This window comes from Malaclemys terrapin, chromosome 9 (genome assembly GCF_027887155.1).
Source record: "Malaclemys terrapin pileata isolate rMalTer1 chromosome 9, rMalTer1.hap1, whole genome shotgun sequence".
Classification (NCBI taxonomy): Eukaryota; Metazoa; Chordata; order Testudines; family Emydidae; genus Malaclemys; species Malaclemys terrapin.
Genome location: NC_071513.1, coordinates 72,805,377 through 72,831,460, shown reverse-complemented (window position 1 = coordinate 72,831,460; position 26,084 = coordinate 72,805,377). Strand labels below are relative to the sequence as shown.

General features: G+C 39.9%; 1 protein-coding gene across 1 annotated transcript in view; it reads left to right on the top strand.

Annotated features, from left to right (window-relative positions):
* The window catches only part of DNER (delta/notch like EGF repeat containing), a 292,283-nt gene that overhangs the window by 246,204 nt on the left and 19,995 nt on the right, over window positions 1-26,084 (top strand). Inside the window, exons 9-11 of the mRNA XM_054040696.1 lie at window positions 7,534-7,656; window positions 11,920-12,033; window positions 18,258-18,389. Coding sequence (XP_053896671.1) covers window positions 7,534-7,656; window positions 11,920-12,033; window positions 18,258-18,389 — 369 coding nt within the window. The remainder of the gene's footprint in view (window positions 1-7,533; window positions 7,657-11,919; window positions 12,034-18,257; window positions 18,390-26,084) is intronic.

Here is a 26,084-nt window from a genome sequence, read left to right as displayed (position 1 = left end):
AAGTGCTCCTGGAGAGGTTGAGAATCAGCCAATGGCTCCTTCTCAGCAGCCTGCCTGACCCAAACTCTGTGTGCCCTCTCCAGTCTGGCTCCCATAGCCCTTCTGAGAATGGTTGTCTACAGAGGCAGCTCACCTAGGAAAGGAGCTGCCTGCAGGCCATGGAAAATACATGGGGCAGAGATGCCCCAGCTGCTGCAAGCCAGTCTGACTGGACTCCTCTGTTTATGAATTATGTAAGGGTCAATGATCCCAGCCTCTTTTAGGCACTCTGCCTGGACTCCTCACCATTTATGGATCAGGTTAGGGTGGGTGGGGTCCGAGCCCCCAGGGAAGTCTGTGTGAGAGAGCGTAGGAGGTTTGTGAAGGGGAGATGGTATGTGTAAGGAGACCTTGATATGCATGTGGGACTCAACGAATGAAAATGTGAGGGAAGGACTGAGAGTGACCTTGGAAGGAAGAGGGTGTTTGAGAAGGAGAAAGGAGGATTTGGGCATCCAGGGGAAAGAAAGAGATAGGTGTCTGTCTTTGTGAGGGAGGATGGCAGAGGAAGGGGGACAGCCAATAGGGAAAAGGAGGTGTAAGGATTGGGTAAAGCTGGTTAGAAAATAATGAAGTTCAAATTTTTTAAAAGTGAAAATCAGGGACAGATTTTTCCAGAAAATGTTTCCCATTTTTTCAACCATCTCCTGGATGGGTGAGGGGAAAGGAGCATGGAAAAGAGGACAACTCTAACCAGGAGTAGGGGGCACATGCACATAATTATGCCCTACCTGCCCACATGAAGATGTGGCTGTTGAATGCATGTTCAAGTTCTGCCTTCACCTGGGAAAAATAGAGCTATAAGTTTCAGTTGCCCGTTTTGCCTGTAAAACATACTCTAGGTGTTTTTCAGCTGAGGCAGCATTGAAGAACATTGCACTGATGACCCAGCAGTTGGAGTTGCTGGATAATGCAGATATTATTCATTGTTTTTGTCTGGTCACACATAGAATAAGCTGTGCACGGTACAAGCGCAAAGATGAAATCAGTTTTTTTCATTGATTCTGACACAAAATCAGCAGAATTTTAATAAATAGGCCAGAGACAGATGAAGTTATCAACAAAAGATTCCTCTCGGGTCAATGTATTCATTTAATCTCTTTGACTGCAAAGATAAAAGTGATTTATATAGATTTCAGAGGATACATGAATAAACAGTATAAGCATCCTTAATGCATTTAGAGCGTATTAAAGAACAATAACACAAAACAGGACGGTTTGCTAAGAATTGTATGATGCGTCCTAGTTTCATGGGAGGAAAATGAAAATATCACCTTTCCCTGCAGTAGCAATGGCCTGATCCCATTGTAGAGTTTTGCTATTCTCTGCAATGCAACTAGAATCAGGCTCTTGGTAACAGGATGAAAACATTATATGCCTTCCCTCTTGAGGATTCAAATAGAGTGTATAGGCACAATACACCCTCTAGTGGGCAAAAAAGGCATCTTTTCTATGTTGTATGTGGTATTTGACAACATAAACTCATAGACTTTAAAGCCACAAGGTCCATCATGATCAACTTGTCCGTTCTCCTGAACCTCACTCACCTGGTCATGTAATAGGCCCATAACATCTGGCTGAGTTACATAAGTCTTGATTTAAGTACTTCAAGTTGCAGATAATCCACCATTTACTGTAGTTCAAACCAGCAAGTGACCTGTCATATTTTAATGAAAAGGAGGTGAATACTGATTTTCAGAAGTCAATTGTTTAATCATGCAATTCAGAATATTTCCTTCAAGAAAAAAGTAATTACAAACTCTTGCAAATATTTATGCTTAAAATGTCTAAGTACGTGTATGTTTAGCATAATTATGTCCCGTGTACCATTTTTAAAATTGCTAGATACCCGCCATTTCTGTGATATACGTATTGGCTAAAGATGTTACTATATAAAAAATACAATGTATCACAAGTTAGCTGACATGGTTGAGAATAATATACACAGTGGAAATAGTTAATTCTTCAGTCTTAAAGAGCTGAAATGTACGGAGAACAGGAGTCTCAAAAAATTCATAGTAAGGTAACAGTCTGATTGCCTAAATGATTTACTTGAGAGATTACTGCATGCACACGAAAGCACTTGAAAGCACTGCACTCAGTCTCAGGCAACCACAAGATATAACAGTGGAAAAGGAAGCTTGCTCTGTAGTATCTCAATACATTTCATTTTTTTTAAATTATCCTTGACTTGGCAAAATCTTGGACCAGCAGAGCTACTCTAAATTTAAACCAATTAATTGAGATCAGAATCTTTCGCCTTTTGCACTTCCTTCTTTGGGGGAAAAAAACACTCCTGCAATGCAGTACTGTTTTCACAATAAGCTAAAGATTCTCTGATGAAATGTAAAATACAGTGGAGAACCCACACATTATGAACTGTTACATGCGCACTGATATTTGAGATCCTTTTTCCAGTTATTTCTTTATTCCTTGTTTTTATAAATATATGTAACATACAAGTGATTCAAGACTTTTTAAAGTATACAGTCACTGCTTTAACACCCAGCAGTGGCACTGAAACCCTTTTAATAGTGAGAGTGCCCCTTACCCTGTCCGCCCTCCCCCTGCAGCTGGGGCTGGGAGCAGTGCCATGTCTCCAGGAGGGGGGGACCCAGACAGGAGTAAGGAGGCAAAGGCTGGCGGCAAGCACGGGGCTAGTAGCAGAGCCCTGACCTCGGGGCCATCGGCTGGGGCTCCGGGAGTGGGGGGCTGAGTGCGGGTCCTCGGGCATGGGGCCAGTGGGCAGGACCTGAGCTCCAGACACAGGGCCGGGGAGCAGAGGCCTGGGCGTGGGGCCCCAGGATTGGAGCCCCAGGCATGGGGCCACAGGCTGGGGAGCATGACCAGCAGCCGGGACCCAAGCCCTGTGCTGGGGAGTGGAGGCCTGGGTGCAGGGCCAGCATCTCCGCATACAACCTGGGGGTGCTGCAGCACCCCTGGCACCTCTAGTTCCTGTGCCTATGACACCCAGTACTGTATTATAATCTACAAAACAGTTTTCACAGTGTTGTATCCCAGTTACACATAAGAGCTCAGTGGAAAAGATGCTGTGATACCTCAGAGAGGCAATACATTCGAAATTAGAGTGGTTGTGGGGAAAAGATGTGTTTATAATATGTAGTATTAAGTACTGTGACATATGGCTTTTCCATGCAACTCTACATGCCTTTTGTGAAACAATGATTTTAGTTTCAAAACATTTGTAATTACATGTTTTATGTAAAAATTGGTCTTTGTCAGAATGAAATTTCAAGAGCATTTGAAATTTGATCAGGTCTGAGTGAATGAGCCAATTTCCACTCAAAACTGGTGAAATTTCACCAGGCTATTTTTGTTTCCAAATCTGAACAAATACTTCAAAATTAAATGAAATGCCAAAATTCTAACTGCCAAGGTTTTTGATTCTCCTGTTCTGAAAACATTCTCTTCACAGCCAGCTAAATAGCAAGACAGTAGGAAAGATAGACAAAGCTCCAAACAAGTTTCTAAAATAATTTTGTTTATATTGTTACAGGACAGGAACTTTTTGCACTGGTGTCTTGTACAGTGTTGAGAACATTCAGTGCTTAATAATACTAATAAAACCTTATGGTAGTGGATGTACGTAATAAGAATATAGTGTACTGCAATATTTGAGAACATGGGCTAAAAAGAGTAGCATTATCATAGACTCAAAGCCCATTCTGCACTCTTTATTGAGAGAAAAACCCGAGTCAAAGAATGGAGAGTTGGGTGCTCAGGGTTGTTCGTTAAATTTTGGTGGTGTTGAGAATATCACAACCTTTATGGCTCATGTGTAATCCACTTTACCCGCTTGCACAAGAGGGCAGAAGATTCCTTCATCCCCTGCACAGACTATCTTCATCACCAGTCTGGGGGCCCTCTATTCTCCCTCCTATGCAGGTGAGCTTGCAGGGGCAGGGATTGGGTGGAGCTAAGGCTCTACCAACCTAATGCATTGGCCAGTACAGATGAGGAAGTAATCAGCACTAAGTATCATGATGGAGCAGATTACTTCCTCCCTGGACCAAGGTCACAAGATGGTCTTTGGTCTGCTTTCCTGGGGAAGCACAACTATGCATTGCTCCTTACTCAGGGCTTGTTGCAGAATGACAGTTGAGTCCTTAGTATTCATTTTATCAGTCATTTCATAGAACATAGCAAGTGGTTTGATGCATGTGATAAGAAAATACCAAAATCTGTTCATTCTACAACTTGACTTAATTTCCAAAAGGAATTTTAAATGTTACGAAAGAGAGAGATTGTTACAGAAAATGAACTCTTTATCTCTTTCAAAGAAATCAAAAAGTCTTCAGTATAATCTCTTGTACAAAATAAAAACCACCATCATTCACCCTCCATATTTTCCCCCAAAGGTAAGAAAGCAAGATAATTACATAGTACTAAAAGGAAAACAACTTGAGTTGAATTCAGTAAATTAGCTGTTGCTTTTTTCATTGTAGAGAATATCACTTCAATTCAGTAAAAGGTCAAACACAGCTGGGGTATTTAAATTTTTCTGACCTAAAGATTGATTAATAGGGAGAGAACAAAAGTAAATTTTCATCTTATCACTGCCTTTAAATAATTCTTTTTGCTTATTAAACATCAATAACAATGGGAGAATGACTATATAAGTTCTATCTTGCATATGTCTTAATTGGCTATAAAGTTAGATACGACTACTGAATTGGGAGAAAAGTAGAAATATATTTAATAAATAGAATATACTGAAGATGGAGGGCCCTGCATTTTAAATACAGATTGTAATACATAGCTGGAAGAGAAAAAAGGGGGAACTTTTTTCTTTAATGACTAAATACCATGGGTCAAAAAAGAAGAAATTTAAACAATTAAAAAATAATTTAAAGAGTTTCTTTGTATTGAATAGAATTATGTGTAAAGTACTGCACACTCTTGTAGCTCTATATAAGTAATATAGGATACAGCAGTGCACTGGTTCTCAACCAGGGGTACGTGGACCCCTGGGAGTAGGCAGGGGGATACTTCAACTCATCTAGATATTTGCCTAGTTTTACAACAGGCTGCATAAAAAGCACTAACTGAGTCAGTACAAACTAAAATTTCATACAGACAGTGACTTGTTTATATTGCTCTATATATTATATACTGAAATGTAAGTACAGTATTTATATTCCAATTGATTTATTTCATAATTATATGGTAATAATGAGAAAAGAAGCAATTTTCAAGTAATAGTGTGCTGTGACACTTTTGTATTTGTATGTCTGATTACTTGCTTACAAAGTTTTTAAGTGAGGTGAAACTTGGGGTACACAAGACAAACCAGACTCCTGCAAGGGGTACAGTAGTCTGGAAAGGCTGAGAGCCATTGCAGTAGTAAATTGGCCAGGAGAATCAAGAAACAGAAGGTACAATGTATACTCTTCTGTTCTTTGTATACAAATCATATTATGAATTATGTACATAGATCCAGAAGAGAATATAGTATAGTGGTCAGGGAGGAAGCTGTGATAATGCTTTTGTAATCAGTCTTATAAAGCAAAACTCTTGTAACTCTGTATTGTGGCTAGTCAATCCCCACACTACCCCAAACTACACTAATGGTCTTATTTATCTTGTTACCTGATATGAAAAAATGCTTCTTTGACCTAATGCAGTACGTTGAAAAAGACATTTCAACTACTACAGTAACTCCTCACTTAAAGTCGTCCCGGTTAACGTTGTTTCGTTGTTACGTTGCTGATCAATTAGGGAACATGCTGGTTTAAAGCTGTGCAATGCTCCCTTCTAACATTGTTTGGCAGCCGCCTGCTTTGTCCACTGCTTGCAGGAAGAGCAGCCTATTGCAGCTAGCTGTTGGGGACTTGGAACCAGGGTGAACTGCAGCTCCCCCTGTCAGCTCCCTGCTCCCCTAAGTTCCCAGTGCAGCAGCTGCCCAGCAGGCTAGCAATTGCAGCTGTCCTTCCCCCCCACTGCCATGTGCTGCTCCTGCCCTCTGCCTTGGAGCTGCTTCCCGAGACTCCTGCTTGCTGCGTGGGGGGAGGAGGAGAGGAGGAAGGGGAGGTTAATGTCAGGGTGTCCCCCTCAACCCTGCTCCTGCACCCCACTTACCCCGTCTTCCATAGAGCAGGGGGGACACACGACAGGGCTCAGGATGGAGGGAGCTTGCAGCAGCTGTGGTCTCAGCAGGCTGATCTAATTAACAAGGCAGTGTATTTAAATGTGCATTTCTCTCTCACACACACATGGTGTGTGTCTCTGTCTCTGTCTGCGATGCTGTCTCCTCTCCTCCCATTCCTGCTGCCTTGTAGAGCATGAGAGTTAACCCTTGAGGGCTCAGCCAATTGCTAGTTCATCATTTAGCCGTAAGGCATTCCCTGGGAAATATCCCACCCTCTGACTCCTCCACCTCAACCAAGCTTCACAATCAGTGTACCAGTGTTAAATTGTTTGTTTAAAACTTATACTGTGTGTGTGTGTATATATATATATATATATGTCTTTTGTCTGGTGAAAAAAATTCCCTGGAACCTAACCCCCGCATTTACATTAATTCTTATGGGGAAATTGGATTCGCTTAACATCGTTTCACTTAAAGTCACATTTTTCAGGAACATAAATACAATGTTAAGTGACAAGTATCAGAGGGGTAGCCATGTTAGTCTGAATCTGTAAAGAGCAACAGAGGGTCCTGTGGCACCTTTAAGACTAACAGAAGTATTGGGAGCATAAGCTATCGTGGGTAAGAACCTCACTTCTTCAGATGCAAGCTTATGCTCCCAATACTTCTGTTAGTCTTAAAGGTGCCACAGGACCCTCTGTTGCTCTTAACGTTAAGTGAAGAGTTATTGTATTAAGACAGATGACCACATGATCCACTAGACCATGCAAAATGGTGGTTGGTCAAATGGATTACATAACTCATGATTTCTCATTCTGTTGTGCCACTAGCAAGTTTCATAGCCTTTCTATGCTTCCATTTGCTCCGTGTGCAGAATCAGACTATAATACTTGCCTACCTCCCATGAGTACTGTAAAAATTGAATTGTTAGATGTTTGTGCAGCACTTTGAATTTGCACAGTGTTAAGAATAAGAAGACACAGCATAAATGCTAACTGTAGTATTACATGATCATCATCACTCCAAGCAAGTGAAATTGCTGCAGGGCAAAGCTAATCATGAAAATTGGTGACTATGTATTTATTGGATTATTTCACTGCTACAGTAAAACACATTTTCTTCAGAGTCTCAATAATGGTCTTGGTCATCTGTCTTTGTAGTCTAGGAAATGTTGTAGTTCACCATATAATAAATGTACAGAGTTCCATCTATCAGACATACTACCCTTTTTTATACATTTTATTTGTGTAATAGCCTGTGGCCTTAAAGACACAATACTTTTTCAATTAATGACCATCTACCCACAATCCAAGATAGCTAAATTGTTACCTTTTTATCAGGAAGCATTTCAGAGCTTATTCTGTTTTCTCCCACATGTGCTTTAGGTTACCATGGCCTCTATTGTGAAGAGGAATATAATGAATGCCTTTCTGCACCCTGCCAGAATGCTGCCACCTGCAGAGACCTTGTCAATAGCTATGAATGTGTATGCCTTACTGAATATGAAGGTAAAATATGTTTTTGCCTTTTGTTGTAAGTATAAGTATAGCTTACTCCACATGCTTTTTAATGCTTTCTTTCTGGATAACAAAATTATGAAGTGAGGAGTTAAGTTGTGGTATGCCACTGCATAAAGTAGGAAAATTAATTTAAAGTAGGTCCTAATCCCACACCCTTACTCAAGTGAGTAATTCTTACTTACATAAGTAGATCCACTGAAGTCAATGGTATTACTCATATGAACAAAATTAACTTGGGTAAGGATTTCCTTGTTCAGGTCTTTATTTTGTAGGCGTACTAGATTATTCAGTTCCCATTAAAGATGTGAGTTAAAGTCATTAGTTTTTTAAGAGGCTGTTGGATATAGTTTGTAATCAGTTATTGCTGGGAACCATTATCTGGAGGACTTTCCAGATTTCTGTTGGATTTTCTCTAGTGTAATGAGTTAAAAACACAGAAAAAAAACCTACATTTAAAACTGTCTGCAATGAAAAAATAAAAATGTAACCAGTTATCTGGAAGTTTATTTGCAAATCATAAAATTCAGAAGTAAAGTTAATTCAATGAACACTCCTCCATGTTGACTGAAGTCAATGTCATACCTGATTCAACAGATTTTGCTTTCATATAACATTTCCGAAGAATTGATTTATTTAGTTTTCAGTAAAAAGGGTAAACCATATATGTTTTGTTTTTACACAGAGAGAGAGAGAGTAGTGTTTTAAGGAACATTAAACATGTCCTCAGACAAACAAAAAATCCTTATCTCTTTGACTGAAGCTCAGTCAGCTGCTGCTTGAGGCTAAGTATATATTTTATATTGGTGTGTGCTCTGTTCTTTGCCACTAGATGAAGAATGCATCATTCCAGTGGCCAAGTATGAGGAATTAACCATCAGTTTTTCAGACAATGGAAAGAGTAGTCTTTTCAAGAGTGCTTTGGCTTAGACTTCATGTTAAACTGTCAATACAACGAGTATATCTAGCAACAAACAAAAAAAACCAACCAAAGTTTTAACCCCTAAAATTATAGGAAATTAATTTTGTGCATTTGATTGAAATGCCAGCATGGGGCTCAATCCTATAAACACTTTTTATAAGGCATTGTGCTTTCTACTTCGAGTAGTTCCATTCGTCCTGATTCTCCATTGCCTTGCACTTTGTGTAGTCACCTACACCACAGTAATGTTCTATACCCACTTTACAATTACCTGGTTTGGTAGCATTTCACACCTACTTTGCACTGTTATACGTGACTCTACAAAGTGCAGAGCAGTAGAGAATCAGACTCATTTATTTTAATAGGATTACTCACAAGAGTCGAATTATTCAAATGCATAAGTGTTTGCACAACTGGGCCCATAAGATGGACACTAAAAATATTTGCTCATTAATTTCTAGGGAGACTCTTTCTTGGGTACAAGGGAGAATTGTCAGGCAACATTGAATGCTTTGTTTGTAAATTTCTGAGACCTTTGTCTGATTTGGAGTCTATGTAATAGTCTGGTTGGAACAAAATAATGTGATAGCCTCTTTCTCTGTGCTGGTTAACATAATACACTGATGTTGAAATGTGCTCTTCTCTGGTCAGGTGGCCATAAAAGAACTCATAACTGACTTTCAGAATTTTGCCAAGTATTCTGACATAAGGAATACTGTTTGAATGGGCAAGGATAAAGCACAAGCTGAAAAGGACATTGTAAAATAAGATTAAGTGTATGCATAAAACAAATGTATTACCAGCTAAATTATGTAAATCCCTCCCATTCTCATTTTCATTCAGGCCTGCAGAATATTATTATTATTTATTATTTATTATTTGTATTACAGCACCCAAAGACATAAAACATAAGATAGGTCCATAATTGAAGAAATTACCATCTGAATAGATCAAAAACAAAAAAATACACAGACGAGAGATAGAAGTGATGGAGGTGAAATGTGTCATGTTTCTATAAGGGTAGTTAAGCTCTGGAACAGGCTTCCAAGGGAGGTTGTGGAATCCCCATCATTGGACATTTTTAAAAACAGGTTGGACAAACACCTGTTGGGGATGGTCTAGGTTTACTTGGTTCTGCCACAGCACAGGGAGCTGGACTTGATGACTTCTTGAAGTCCCTTCCAGCCCTAAGTATCTATGATTTTGTATTGTTTTTTTCTTTCCCAGAAGGCTCCATCCCAGGTTTTCCCACCAACCCTCTTCAGTTCTCTTAATGCCTTTTCCAACCCTCATGATCCCACATCCCTCAGCAATCTAATACCCATTAGCTAACTTCCGAACCAGTTACTCCCCTCCCTCCAAGTTACTCTCTCTTCCCGCACTTCTCCAGCAAGTCGGTCACTTGTACCCATGAAAAAACTCACTGAATCTGGAGCTATTCATTGCTGGGATTATAAAGATGTGCCCCCCTGTAATCATGATATATCCATCATTTTTGTAGCATGTCAGATGAAAACAACCATTTGATACATAATTTCCATAAATATATAGTAGTAATACAAATAAGAAAAAAACTGACAGAATTTTCACAAAACACTTTCTCTGTATACATTGCATCTAATCAAAGTAGTTCTTTTAGATTAATTTCATTTCAGTCATATCATTATTGAAACACGAAACCTGTAATATTTATCATGAATGGACAGAAGGCTAAAATGTTTTCCTTAAATTCATTTTAAGCATGTTGTAGTGAATGGGAATGGTTTGTAATTTAGTAAATTTCTTAATGTCCTTTCATAAAATAGCTGATGCCAGAGAGTTCAAACCTAACATTGACTGTAATTCTTGACAAATATCCTATGTGAAATAAATTTGTGTCTTGTGCAACTAGGGAGAGAGAAAAAAGGGAGAAATGTGCCTATAAAACTACAGTACTGTACTGGCAGGGAGATTCAGATGAAGATGTAGTATCTGAAACAAATAATTATTTATTTTGTTGTTTTGTTAACTGATTAGATTTCAAGTTGGTGGTGCCTCTGTAAAGCACATAATCTTCATTCGGGACAATGAAAGGCAGTACCAACAAAGATCTGTAAGCATAGCTCACAAAACTACTCACAGAAAGAAATTAATGATAAGTATCAGAGGGGTAGCCGTGTTAGTCTGAATCTGTAAAAAGTACTTCTGTTAGTCTCAAAGGTGCCACAGGACCCTCTGTTGCAAATTAATGATAGTTACTTAAAATTAATCATTTAGATTTTGACCCTACAGTAGGATCAGTGAAGTTGTACCCTTGTGTCTGCATGGAGTATTAGCATTTCAGCATAAATTATTGTATATTATAGTGGATCACAAAGTAAAGGAGATGAATTATGCTATCAAAAGCAACCAACAGATCAAAGGTCAGCCTTGAAATACACTTCTCAGTTTTTACATAGAACAACCACCAATGCATGCCTAAATTTACCCTGAACAAGTCTATATCATTGCACCTGTAGGACGCTGTAAACACTTAGGAAAATGAGTAACTTTATGAATGAAAACAGTCCCATTGAGCTCAGTGAGTCTACTTATGCGGTAGTGTTTTCAGAGCTGGTACGATATAATATATGATACCACGGTGGCAGCTGACCTTTCTCCTCAACCTCGTTGGGAATCTACCATCCTTTCCTACCTTGTGCCAGATAAGGGTCTCTCAAACTGTTGCAGAGTGAAACCACTGAGTTCGCACAGATCGGGTTCTGAGGCAGGAGATCAAAGAAAGAGGGATGGGGCTTGCCAGTCAAATAAAATCATATCATGTTAACCTATATGTTTGAATAAGTTGATTTCTATTTCTACTGCCGTGACAAACCATAGTCCATCTGAGCCTACTGGAAAAGGAGAAAATAGGCTTAATAATGTGTACATATTCTATTTTAAGTTTCATATTAATTGGAACTGTTACTGAAGATAGCAACTGTTATTTCCACTGAAGAATATTCAACAGCTGCCCAACCTGCTTCTTTATCACACCGTTGTATAGCCATAGAAATTCAACTGCTGCCATTGTCTGAGAACAGGAACTGGCCCACTATGCTTGAAGGGGTGACATAGCCTTGATGAGAAGGGGAGTTCTATGTTTAAAGACCAAATCACCATAAAAACATATGATCTGAGTCTGATCTTGTATTGGCTTTGCAATTGTCTTCAGCAACTTACTTGTGAATTACACTGGTATCTGAGAGAAGAACAATCATTGCCCTCATTCCATATGGCAGACAGCCCACATTCTGATTTCTGACTAACCATAAGTACAAATAATGTCAATAACACTAATTTATCATTCTCAGGACGGCACTGTGAATTATACAAAGATCCTTGCGTTAACATCAGCTGTCAAAATGGTGGCACTTGTGACAGTGAAGGTCTAAATGCTACATGTATCTGTGCACCTGGATTTACAGGCAAGTAATCTGCAAATTACACACAAAGTATAATTGTTAATTCCAGTGTCCAAAAGAAGGTAAATGTCAAGTGTATAGCATCTGAATCTGTGTATCTCCATATTCTTTTATATAATGAACTAATTAAAAGGGACATTTTGGAGGCTAGAAATGATATAGCAGTAGTATCTTGCATTGTACTTCTGGGAAATACTGTAAGTACAGCTGAAACTAAATTTTTAATGCAGTACTGCTTTGGAATTATTGTACTAACACAAAAACAGTGAGGAGTCCAGTGACACCTTAAAGACTAACACATTTATTTGGGCATAAGCTTTCATGGGTAAAGTACCCACTTCTTCAGATGCATGGAGTGAAAATTGCAGATGCAAGCATTGTTACACTGACACATGGCTCTTACCAAGTGGAGAGCCAGTGTTGATAGGGCCAATTCAATCGGGTGGATGTAGTCCACTCTCAATAATTGAGGAGGAGGTGTCAATGCCAGGAGAGGGAAAGTTGCTTTTGTAGTTGCTCACTACAAAAAAAAAATCTGTTTAATCTTTAAGGTGCCACCAGGGTCCTCGTTGTTTTTGTGGGTACAGACTAATACAGCTACCCCTTGATATTTGTACCAACACAGGGGCCCAAACCAAAGCACTAAATCTGAACACCTCTATCTATGGTCTCATCCACATCCAAACATTGTAACTTGGGACCCATCTTTAATATTAGTTATTACTAGTTTTAGTTGTCAGAATAGCATGTTTTTTAAGGGAAAACTACTTCATTCTATATTGAGTTTATATTTTATATTCCCCTTACGATGCCAATGAGGGTAGTCATTTGACTTGGAACTGCACAATATTTTGATTAAAAAACTAAGCACACTGTAAAATTAATATGACATGCATTAAATGGATTAAAAACTATTAGGACTCAAAATGTAAATGGGGAATCATCATCGAGAGGGTCTGTTTCCAGTGGTCCCACGAGGATTGGTTCTTGGACCTACACTATTTACCATTTTTATCAGTGACCTGGTGGAAAACATAAAGTCATCACTGATAAAGTTGGCAGATGAGACAAAAATTGGGGGAATGGTAAATAATGAAGAGGACAGGTCACTGGGATCGCTTGATAAACTGGACACAAACAAATGTGCATTTTAATACGGCTAAATGTGAATGTATAAATCTAGGAACAAAGAATGTAGGCCATACTTACAGAATGGGGGATTCTATCCTGGGAAGCAGTGACTATCAAGATGTTTTGGAGGTTGTGGTGGACAATGAGCTGAACATGAGCTCCCAATATGACACTGTAGTCAAAAGAGCTAATGCGATGCTGAGATGCGTAAACCAGGGAATCTCAACCAGGAATAGAGAACTAATTTTACCTCTATATTTGGCATTGGTGCAGCTGCTCTGGCACTACTGTGTCCCGTTCTGGTGCCCATAGTTCAAGAAGGATGTTGATAAATTGGAGAGGGCCCAGAGAAGAGCCATGAGAATGATTAAACATGAGAAAACATGCTTTGTAGTGATAGACTCAGAGCTCAATCTATTCTCCAACACTGACAATTTTTAAATCAAGATTGGATGTTTATCTAATTATTTTGGGGAAGTTCTATGGCCTGTGTCATACAAGAGGTCAGACTTAAGATGATCTGACCTTGGAATCTATGAACTGCTGGAAGGTCTGGGTTACTAATGATACAGGAACCTGTTGATAAGAGAATTAATTTCTCTCTTCTGTATTACTGATGCTATGGTAAAGTTTGAGTATTGAAGTTATTTAATATTGGTCCCCATATTCTTTTTATACATAGGGCCACATTCACCTCTGAGGTACTCTCCAGAATAACTCTATTTCAGTCAATTTCAGCTTTACACTGATGTGACTGAGTTGCAATTGGTTAATGCTTGTAAATGCTAGTGTAAATAAATCTATTTTATGTTTGGTGTTACCCAGAAGGTGTAGTGCTTGTAAGTAGTATAAAAGTGATCGATATTCTAATTAGGTGCTTCTTTGAGACATGCTACATTAAAGAAAAAAGCATGAGAGGAAATTTATGGAATCATATACCGTGAGGCAATTCAAAGTGGTGTAAAAATGATAAATTAATCATTCAAAACACACTTGTTACAATTCCCATAATGGTGTCCCTTTAATAAAATCTCATGTTAAAATTTTTAAGTAAAGATGTATGCTTTGGGCTTTTTAGGAAATGAAGTTGAGCAATAGAGGTAAAAGTTTAGCTATTGCAATGAAATATCTAAAAAATTCAGTTCTCATAAAATGTGCTAGTATTTCCTGACAACAAAATGCTATCATTTACCATATAATATTTTAGCCAATACTTCATTATTCTCAGTATTATTAATATTTGAAATTCATATTAAAACATAGCAAAACCACGGGCTTTTTGGCCTGATTCTCTCCTCAGAACTAGTTTTATGTATAATTTTACTGATGTCAGTAGAGTTATTCCTGGATAAGTGGGAAAAGAAAACCTGGCCCTTGACTCAACCTTTCTCAGTAGTTAAATTCACATCAAATTGATTGTATGATGATTTAAATGTTGTTTGAAGCTGTCCTGATAAAATGTCTGTATAACACTGTAGAAATGCAAATACTAAATGTTGTTACTTGGCATCAGGTGCTCACTGTCTTTTGTGCCAAACACAAATAATTCCTAAATGACTGACATAACTTCATTAACCATTTTTGCTAACAGGTTTCTTTTCAGCTGAGAGCCTAACAATCTCAGGGCATGATGTCCATTGACTCATGTTCTTTTTCATCTAATAGCCCATTTCCATTGGACATGCGTGCCTATCATATATTAAGATGATTATTATTGCTGTATATTGTCAATCCTAACTTTGTTTTTCATAGCACAGCTGTATCAAATTGTTTTTTTTCCTTTCCGTGGAAGTTGATATGGCTTAAAATCAGTTACATTTTGTAACATTTTTGTAGTCTAATGACATTTGAGAACATGCCGTTAAAAGATTTTTGATGCTGGACTGGGATATTTAAATAATAGGTATGAAGTTTTGAAACCTCTTATGGTTTCTCCTTCAGATCTGTTTTTAATGACCTACTCTTTATTTGATGTTTTTAAATGCAAAGACCATCTATTGCAGGGGTGGCCACCCTGTGGCTCCGGAGCCACATGCGGCTCTTCAGAAGTTAATATGCGGCTCCTTGTATAAGCACACACTCTGGGGCTGGAGCTACAAGTGCCAACTTTCCAATGTGCCGGGGGATGTTCACTGCTCAACCCCTGGCTCTGTCACGGCCTTGCCCCTACTCCACCCCTTCCTGCCCCCTCCCCTGAGCCTGCCATGTCCTCGCTCCTCCCCCTCCTCCCCAGAGCCTCCTGGATGCCATGAAACAGCTGATCTGGAGGTGCAGGGAGGGATGGGGAGGCGCTGATCGGCGGGGCTGCCGGTGGGTGGGAGATGCTGGGAGCAGAGTAGGTGGGAGCTGATGCATTACTGTGGCTCTTAGGCAATGTACATTGGTAAATTCTAGCTCCTTCTCAGGCTCAGGTTGGCCACCCCGATCTATTGTATATATTTTAACGAACACGTAGAAAAGCTGCAGACCTAGAAACAAGACCTGTTGGTGTTCAGAGTAGGCACTGAACTAACGGGGAAGCAGAAAATAGCTGCCACAAGCTGAGTCTTCAAAACATGGGCCCAACACTAGCCACTGTTATCTGTCTAGTACTACTGACCTCACCGTGGTGGCAACCTCCCCATTCATTACTAAGGTTTCCATTATTGTTCCCATAGTTTCCAGCAAAGGGACATCTTATAACTAAGAAGCACTGTGGAGGAGCACTGTGCTCTTCCACCATCTCCATTATAGATTGGAAGAGAGGCAGGTGATCTGCTGGTCTACTTGGGATGCATTGTCATGGAGAAGACTGGAGTCCTGCACCATCTTGTAGCCCAGTTCTGCTTATAACTTCATTATATCAAATTCTTCTGTCTTACACCAGTGTGAGAGAGCAGGATGTTGTCCATTGACTTCAGGGAAGGTTGCACAGGGTGTAAGTCACTGCAGAATTTGGCCACTGATCTTTCGCTTCATAGCTTGGAATGGGCTGGAATGTTACAGAGGCGGTGTATTTAGCTCCTGGAGAAAGCACAAGAGTGACCTCCTTGGACAACTAAGGAATGGTAATAATGTGTTCTAAAGATAATCTTGCAAGTCCTAGAAAAATAAATGGAAGCCATGTGTATTGTATACATCCAAGGGCTGACTTTGGCTCTAAACTTTTAAAAATGTCTTTGCACTTATTAGTTCTTATATGCAGAGTTGTGGTAAATTTATTGCACAGTTCTGTAGTTTGTAGTAGTTTTATATTGCAGTCTCTTTTCCCCAGAAACTGATTGCCCAATTAATAAAGAGACAGTTTTACAAATGGTCTACTTAATAGGCAATCAACTCCAAGTCTTCTACGCAGACCTAAAGGATTATATTTATTCCAGGAAACTAATTAATTTGGACATTGCTGGGTTATAATCAACCTTGAAAGACTGAAAGTTGTTAATATTGCATAGAATTGGTTTAGCTTTAAAAATTTAGCAGCAAAATGTAGCTGCTACTAGAGAATTCACTAAGCTAAACAGCTGTTCAACATTATGCATAACATAGAATCATAGAATATTAGGGTTGGAAGAGACCTCAGGAGGTCATCTAGTCCAATCCCCTGCTCAAAGCAGGACCAACATCAACTAAATCATCCCAGCCAGGGCTTTGTCAAGTCAGGCCTTAAAAACTTCTAAGGATGGCGATTCCATCAACTCCCTAGGTAACCCATTCCAATGCTTCACCACCCTCCTAGTGAAATAGTGTTTCCTAATATCCAACCTAGACCTCCCCCACTGCTACTTGAGACTATTGCTTCTTGTTCTGTCATCTGCTACCACTGAGAACAGCCTAGCTCCATCCTCTTTGGACCCCCCCCCCCTTCAGGTAGCTGAAGGCTGTTATCAAATCCGCCCCTCACTCTTCTCTTCTGCAGACTAAACAAGGCAAGTTCCCTCAGCCTCTCCTCATAAGTCATGTGCCCCAGCCCCCTAATCATTTTCATTGCCTTCCACTGGAATCTCTCCAGTTTGTCCACATCCCTTCTGTAGTGGGGGTACCAAAACTGGACACACTATTCCAGGTGTGGCCTAATAGTGCCGAATACAGGGGAATAATCACTTCCCTCGATCTGCTGGCAATGCTCCTACTAATTCAGCCCAATATGCCGTTGGCCTTCACATCTGTTTGAGACTAGATTTTAAAAATAACAGTTTGAAAATGCCCAGGAAAGCAAATATACTAATTGGATGGTATTGAAAATGGCAAATCTGTCTACCTTGAACTATTATTGGGAGCTAAAGAAGGAGTTCATTTTGTCACATAATATGTGTTTGTTGTAAGCTCTGAAGTGCTTATATTCATCAATTTGCACATCCAGAGCAAAGGTATGCAGCCAATTTAGTCATTTTGCCTCATTTTCAAATTAATATGATTGTCATAATCCAAACACACTGCTTTTAAGCTAATTTACATCTGTCTTGATGTTCAGTCAATTATGTAAAAGATAATTGTCAATTTGTCAGTAATATATAAACAAATACTTATTATTTCATTTCATATGCTGCTTTCTGTTAGATTAACAGGAGAATATTATTTAGGGCCTGATCCTGTGTGGTACTTCCACAAAGTTAAATAGGACTGGAGTCTTCCACTTTATGGTAGCCCTTAATAGCTAATGAATTGATTGTATTAGCTGGTCTTAGTGTACTGACTAGAAGAGCACATGGGGTAAACTGTTCTACCATATTTGACTGGGGAAGAAGGATAGTCTTGTGTTTCAAGTAAAGGCTGGGAAGACAGGTGAACAGGGTGAACTTATTGAAGGCAGTTAGTGGTATCTGAGACCTAGTTATTTGACAGTTGTAAAAGCATGTTGAGATTCTGAGACAGAAAGTGATATATAACTGCAAAATATTATTTCACCGAAGAAAATTATAGGTGTTCAGCTAATTCAACAGAAAAATGTCACAAAGGTGGTCTTTATTCTTTCAATAAATGTTTGATATGTGAGGATGAAATAACTAATATTAATGACATCATTGCGAATCTAGCTAACTTTTGCTTTTAGTGACTGAAATGACACAACTGGCTTGATACTTGATACATCTACAAGCATCTTTCTCTTTTACTTTAAGGTGAAGAGTGTGAATTTGATATAAATGACTGTGACAGCAATCCGTGTCATCATGCTGGGACTTGCATAGACCAACCCAATGGTTATACGTGCCATTGTCCACACGGCTGGGTTGGAGCAAATTGTGAAATACGTAAGTGTTATGAGGATTGCTTGTGTTGCTTTTAATACCTTTTAATATATGTATAGGTCATTATCCTGGAAATTTCTAATAATGGACCAAAATTATACTAAAAGAATCATAGGCAGTTCTTAAACAATACCTCAATATGCACAGAATGAAGGAAAATGCACTCTAAAAAGAACTATAATGTAGCAAAGTTTTATAAAATCCTGGAATTAGCCTTTTAGGCCAAACTTTCTAAAGTGTCCACTGATTTTTAGGTGCTTCTGTTTCTGGGTTTTCAAGTTTGAGACACCATAGGCCTGATTTTCAGAAATGCTGAGCACCCATAACTCCAGCAGAAGTCAGTGTGAGCTGTTGGTGCTCAGCACCTCTGTAAATTGGACCCAAAGTGTCTCAAGGGGGGCACCTAAAATTGTGGCCACTTCTGAACATTTTGGCTGGTGCACCCAGTGATCACAAAGTTTAATTTCACAATTGTGATTATACCTTAACTTGGTAAATGTAAAGCTTGTGGGCCTGATTTCAGAGACTCCCATTGACTTCAGCTGGAGCTGCAGATGAACAGCACTTCTAAAAAGCAGGCCCTATGTTTATGCTTCACTGAGGCCTTGTTTTTGGTCTTTGACAGCAGTTCTGTCTCCTTTACTGGGAAGCCTAATGGTATATTTGACCATTTCACTGTTCACGTACTACAGTGAAGGATCCCCTCCAAATATTAGATAGTTACTCAGATTGATTTAAGGGTTTGAAGTTGCCCAGTGCAGTTGCAGGCTGTTGCATGAATAAGTGCAAGATAAAAAGTAATGAACAGGAGATACTCAGGAGAATCCCGTCCTGCATTAGTGAGAACATGACAGAATGTCACAAAGTTACTCCTACATAACAGCTGGAGTAAAGCTTAAGAAGTACATGTGTAGTTAAGCTCCTTTATAATAGAGGGATCATATTTTGGGACAACGTATCCTAAGATATGCCCACTCTCCACCCAAACCTTTCCTTTTTGAATCCTGTGCTCTTGAGACTGATTTCAATGCAGACAGTGTCTAAAGCTCAACCTTACTTCTTCTCACATGTCACCTCTGCTCACCCTTCTGTCAGAACGCAACCACTCCATGCTTTTTATCGTGCAAGCATTTGCTAGATTAAGGCCTAAATCTATGCATTTGTTGTTTGTGAATTCAGTTTCATTGATCAATCATAGGACAGCACAAATACAAACCACTAAAGGCACAGTGTTGATTATATCAACCACTTCAAGGGCTAAATTATGCCTAGTCCCTGTGCAAAGTTTTCCTTGCCATCTTGGGTCCTTTGCAGGATCTATTGCAATCCCTTGATTTTTGCTTCTGGATAGCACTGCTGGCCACTCCCAAGACAGTGAATCCATTGTGTGTCTCACCTTTGATTTGCAGACAGTGCATGCTGCCTGCGTGCTGCAGTCTGGGGAGCTCTTAGGTGCAGTGCTTTCTACAGCTCCTCTTATAGAGTTGCTTCTGCGAGCCAAAGATGAGCTTTCAATAGGTCTGTGAGGCCTTCTCAGGCATAGTGATACCTGAACCGGGCACATCTACTTAATCAGTAAGGCAATGTCATTCTGAGTGACTGCAGCTTACTTATGTGGTAGGCAGTGGGCTGACAGAAAAATGATTTTAATTCCTTAAGACGTGCAATAATCCTCTAGAAATGCATTCCCTGGAGTACCTTGATATAATAATTGCATTACTATTATGGAATGGAATGAAAACATATAAAAGGAAGACAGGCAGAGCTATGCACTTACCGGGCACTGCAAAGCTGAGCTATGAAATTAGCAGCATCTGTTCAGGAATCTTCTTTGTATCCAGACTTCTAGATCCACTGAGGGCTTGGTCCTCAGTAGAGTCCTGCATGTATAAGCACAAGGGGAAAAGTGATGAGCAGGACAGAGAGCAAGGGAAGCTTCCTCTGCTGCACATCTGAAAAATTACTCCTGCCTGATCAGAGGAGTAAAGCTTGTGAGGGGAATTTATTGCTAAGGGTACATCTACACAGCAAATAGGTGTATTCTTAACTCAGGGTATATAACTCAGGTTAAAATAGCAGTGAAGACACAGCAAGTCAGCTTTTAACTTATATTAGTAGCTTGAGTTCAACCCAGACTCTTCTACTTTTACTCAAGGTGCTAATCCAAGTTAAAAGCACAGTTGGTGTGTCTTCACTGCTACCTTCACTAGATCTGAGTTAAGAACACACCTTTTTTGCAGTGTAGACATACACTATGTGCCTGATTTGCAAGACAAGATTCATGCTTAAGCTCATGACTCTAAGAAATCCACTTTACTCATTTACCCATTTGTAAATTTGTAAGTAAGGGCTCAGGTGCACACAGACCTCATTCTGCTCAGTGGGGAGAATTGTCTGTCTCTCGGCTTAACCCTGCTTGCACTCAGACATGGAAATCAATTGGAGTTTTGTCATTGCCTTTCAATGAGTTGCGCATTTCACCCCAGTTGTGTCCTGGATTGTCGAGGACTGATCTTCACATTATATCCCTGGCTTCCTTCACCAGCAGTAACCCCTCTTCTATAGTAGCTACAGGCACTGATGAAGCTTACTACTGCTGTATAGTGAGACTTACTGTGTTAGTGTGTTTCATAGTCGCATGACAGGGCCTAGGCCAATAGCCATGTCTGTCTTCCACCCCATTCTCACTAGTGGTGGCCATCTGAGTGTTAATGACTTAGATAATATCACCTGCTGATGCTGCAATCAGGAGCCTATAGCCATTTACTTGCCATGTTAATGTTTAGAAAATAGATTTATACTATTAGGTATTGTAAACCCCCTCTTCTGGTCTTCAAACAACTCCTCCAAGCTTGCCAAGTCCATCGTCGGAAGCAAGCTCCCCACTGACCAGGACCCACCAACACCAAGCCAATACAACAGTCTGCAGGTTTTGCATCTTTCTCCACTGTTAGTGATAAATACTCCCCACAACACACCTTTTAAGATCCCTGGGTCCTACACATGCCCATTACAACATGTGGTGTACCTTATCCAGTGCACTAAATGCCTCTGTAGCAACTTCGTGGGTGAAACACGATAATCACTACACTCTCAAATGAACTCCCACAGAAAAATTATAAAACACAAAAACACCCTATCGGCGGCAGGCAAACATTTTTCACAAAAAGATCACTCCGTGTCTAGCCTCTTAGTCCTTGTGCTCAAAGAAAACTTGCACACCACCTTCAAGAGATGAGCCTGGGAGCTTAAATTTGTAACTTTGTTAGACACTAAAAATCAATAAAGACACTGGATTTGTGGCTCATTGCAACAATCTATAACACTAACCATCCTTTGCCCTATGACTGCAGAGATATGGCCTCTTACAACTTGTTAACGTCTCATGCTAAACTATCTGTTCCATCTTGTATTTAGCTGTGACACTCTGAGTACCTTTCCCAGACCTGAAGAAGAACTCTTGTAAGTTTGAAAGCTCATGTCTTTTACTAACAGCAGTTGGTCCAATAAAAGATATTACCTCACCCACCTTGCCTCTGCAAATAACATGTCATTTATAGGGCACCTGCCTAGAAAATCTAACCGTGGCACTTTACAACACTCAAACATAATTATAATACAAACCAAAAAAGTACAGCACTTGTTGTAAATCTACAGAATTAAACTTAAACCTTAAAAACATTTAAAACTTAAAAAAAAAAAAAAAAAAGAGCCAGTATTTCAGCTTGTGTATAAAGGATTACCAAGATAAATCTGGATGGATTTCTGAAGAAATCTTTTTTTAGAATAGGATTGAAAACACTTGATCTTCAATAGACTTTTCAAAAGAGCCGTGTACCTCAGGGAACTCCCTTCTCTGTCTTTGCGTTGTCATGACTAAATGGTTAGAGGCCAAGTGCAATTCTTAGTATGCCTACAAAAGAAAAGGGCCATATTCAAACCTGGTATAAACGGACATGACTCAGGACTTGTGTACATTTAAAACACTACAGTAGCATCGTTGCAGTGATTCAGGATAGACACTACCTACACTGTCTGCATAGATAATCCACCTCTCTAAGAGGTGGTAGCTGGGATAATGGAAGAATTTTTCCATTGACCTAGTGCTGTCTACACGGGAACTTAGGTTGGCTTAATTATGCTGCTCAGGAGTGTGGATTTTTCATACCCCTAACCAGTGTAATTAAACCAACCTAATTTTCTAGTGTAGACCAAGCCTCAGTGGACTTGACTGGAGTTGATCCTATTGTGAATTGTCTCAATTTGGCCCATTGATTTCATATCTCAACTAACCTACCTCCATTTCAGCAGTGTATACCTCATTGTCAAAGCCATGCAGACCATCCATCAGACAGCTTCAGGAGTTTCCATATACTGACGCACTGGAAATTAAATTCACCATTGAAGGGCTAGCTTCATGTGATTGATCCACCCTCCTGACCTGACTGACTCAAACGTGTGATGAAGTTGAGTTCCAGACTTTCACAGGAGATGGAGTGTGGTGGTTAACTCAGCCACATTCCTAAACCGAGCCAACCTTGCCTTTTATGATGATCTGCTTTAGTCAGAAAGGAGGCTGGTGAGATTGTGCATTACTTCATCCCTTTGCAGAGAAACTGTCTGTCTAAAATTGGCAGCTCCACATCCTGTGCAGCTTTTTCACAGCTGATCCAACTATCTATTTCACTGGGGTTATTGTTTTTACAGCTATTTCAGGGTTAAGGCTCTTCAACTACCTGTTAAACTGTATTCTTTAACTGTCTTCCAAATATTCTCCAGACTGTCCATTCAGCATGAAATAATTTGCCTGCCAATGAAACCCCACATTTATTATATCATTTTGTGGTCTTTCCCAGTGACAGCAATGTCTATTGAAAAACAATGGAATTAAAAATAAATCCTAGAAGGACACTGCAACCAACCTGAGTTACACAAGAGAAAAAATTTCCCACTAAAATGAAATACTCTTGGCCAATGAGGATAACGTAAGATTTAAGTTTGCAACTATGTATAAAATTGCCCATTTATAAACCACTTAGTGCCTGCACGTTATCTTTCAGCACTAATATCTTTTCAGACTCTACAGATATGGATAATATAATCAGCAAGGAAAGTTAAACGATAGTATTACTCAGAGAAAATCATTTACAAGATAATCCTAGGAGTATATATGTATATGTCATAATCTACAATCTTACTGAATCCTATCATGGTTGCTGTGGCAACTGAGAAGATCATAAATTTGAGTCACCACTACTTTCTTCTTAAGCTATGGAATATGTGCCATGCATCTTTTGGATTTTATCTATGGAAAAAGAACAGAAGAAATTCCTCACATCCTTATCATCCAGAGATTGAAGACAGTGAGCCAGAATCAGGTTTTCCGTGCCTCCAGTGGAAATGTATCTGCTGACATTAGGTCTGAATTTGGCCGAGTGTATTTTCCAACAGAACAGCATGTCTGATAGATGTGGTATGGAGTGAAAACAGCGGCTCTTCCAAAATTGAAATAAACTCCACATAGCTGGGCCATTTCATTCACTAGCAAGCAGAGAACATGACAATATTAAATCCTTAAAAACATTAATTCATTAAATGCTTTGTGGTTCAGATTGATCAGAATTTCAGGGTTCTGTGCAAAAGCAAATACAAACAAGCCTATGCATGCTCAGTACTGCAACCCCTTTATTAGGTCCAGGGTGCTCCCTGCAATGTGATCAGCTAGTTCTGTAAGTGTAGGGGGTTAAAGCCAGGATCTCACCTCCTTATCCCTTTGGGGCACCAGGCACCCCAGGGGAGTAAGGAAGGGAGCAGTTTTCCCCCTTGAGCACAAGGACTGCAATTGTGGTGGATCCTTCCACCTCCCCATCCTCATGTACCTCCTGTAAGGGTTAGGAACAGTCTGGCCCTAAATGAATCTTTGACTGTATTATAAAACAAACTCTATTTATTTAGAGCCCAATCACCCAGCATAAAACATGCAGAGACTCAGTCATGTTTATGTGATTTTCATGATGATTAAATAGCTGAAATGAAGTGGAAATATTTTGATGCAAAAATAATAGGCTTGTGTTAAAAGGCATCAGTCAAATGTGAGCATACACCAGGGCTATGCTATCTCCTTATCTGGATCTCACACAGAGTACTGAAATGCTTTCTTTTCAAGTGAAGCCTGCTTATTTTATCAAGGCAGACAACTGTAATCTCCCGGGATGTGTATCCAAGATTTAAGAACTGTTCTTTTTTATTTCCTTGGGTAGAAAGTATGGGAAGCTCAGGACTTGGATTGCCTGTAATCAAGTACAGTCTACTTACTTTATAGCTGTATATTGCACTGCTTGAATGACTTAATAGTTTAATAGTCAGTCTTTAATATTTTGCAAACCCTTTGAGATATATGCTCGCAAGTCAATGAGAAAGTTACTCCACACAGGAACCTCTTTTGCAGCTGTTTTGCCCTACAGAAGTCCTTTAAATTATTTAATTGTGTCCAAGGGTGATTCTTTTTTTTCTTTTTTTTTTTTTTTGCAAGTGAAGTAATAGTAACAACTGTTGGTTTTAAAGTGCTACATAAAAGTGAGTGTCTCACAGCTCTTGAGTGAGAATCTCCATCATTGGAGATTTTTGTGGGATCTCTGTCACTAAAGATTTTTTAGGGCAGGTTAGACAAACACCTGTCAGAGATGGTCTAGATAATACTTAGTCCTGCCTTGAGCACAGGGGCTCTTGAGGTCTCTTCCGATCCTACAATTCTCTGATTCCAAGAAGATCTGGAGCATGATCTGGTATTAAATATAAATCACTGCTGATAATACTTGCTGATGAGACAAATGTTGGCAGAATGGTAAATAATGATGAGGACAGGGCAAGTCATATAGAGTGATCTGGTAAGCTGAACCCATTTAAACAAGATGTATTTTGATACAACCACATGCAAGGTCATAAATCTAAGGGTATGTCTACACTACGAAATTAGTTCGAATTTATAGAAGCCGGTTTTATTGAAATCGGTTGTATACAGCCGATTGTGTATGTCCACACAATAAAATGCTCTAGGTGCTCTAGTCGGCAGACCGCGTCCACAGTACGAGGCTAGCGTCGACTTCCGGAGCATTGCACTATGGGTAGCTATCCCACAGCTATCCCACAGTTCCCGCAGTCTCCGCCGCCCCTTGGAATTCTGGGTTGAGATCCCAATGCCCGGATGATGCAAAACAGTGTCGCGGGCGGTTCTGGGTACATGTCGTCAGGCCCCTCCCTCCCCCGTCACAGCAACGGCAGACAATAGATTCGCGCCCTTTTATCTGGGTTAGTTACCTGGGTTACCTGTGCAGACAACATGGAGCCCGCTCAGCACAGCTGAGCTCACCGTCACCATATATCCTCTTGGTGCCGGCAGACGTGGGACTGCATTGCTACACAGCAGCAGCTGCTAACTGCCTTTTGGCGGTAGACGGTGCAGTAGACTGGTAGCCTTCATCGGCGATCTGGGTGCTGGCAGCCGTGGGGCTTGCCTTTTGGCAGTAAATGGTGTATTATGACTGTTAGCCGGCCTATTACAAGTCGGGTCATCGCACATTAGCAGAGTCTTCCCTGAGCAGCAGCTCGTGCAATAGGCCTGAAGACCATCGTCATACACCGCCCCGTATTTGCTGCCAAGCACCCAGAAAGATGCCGAGGGCTATCAGTCACGCTGCA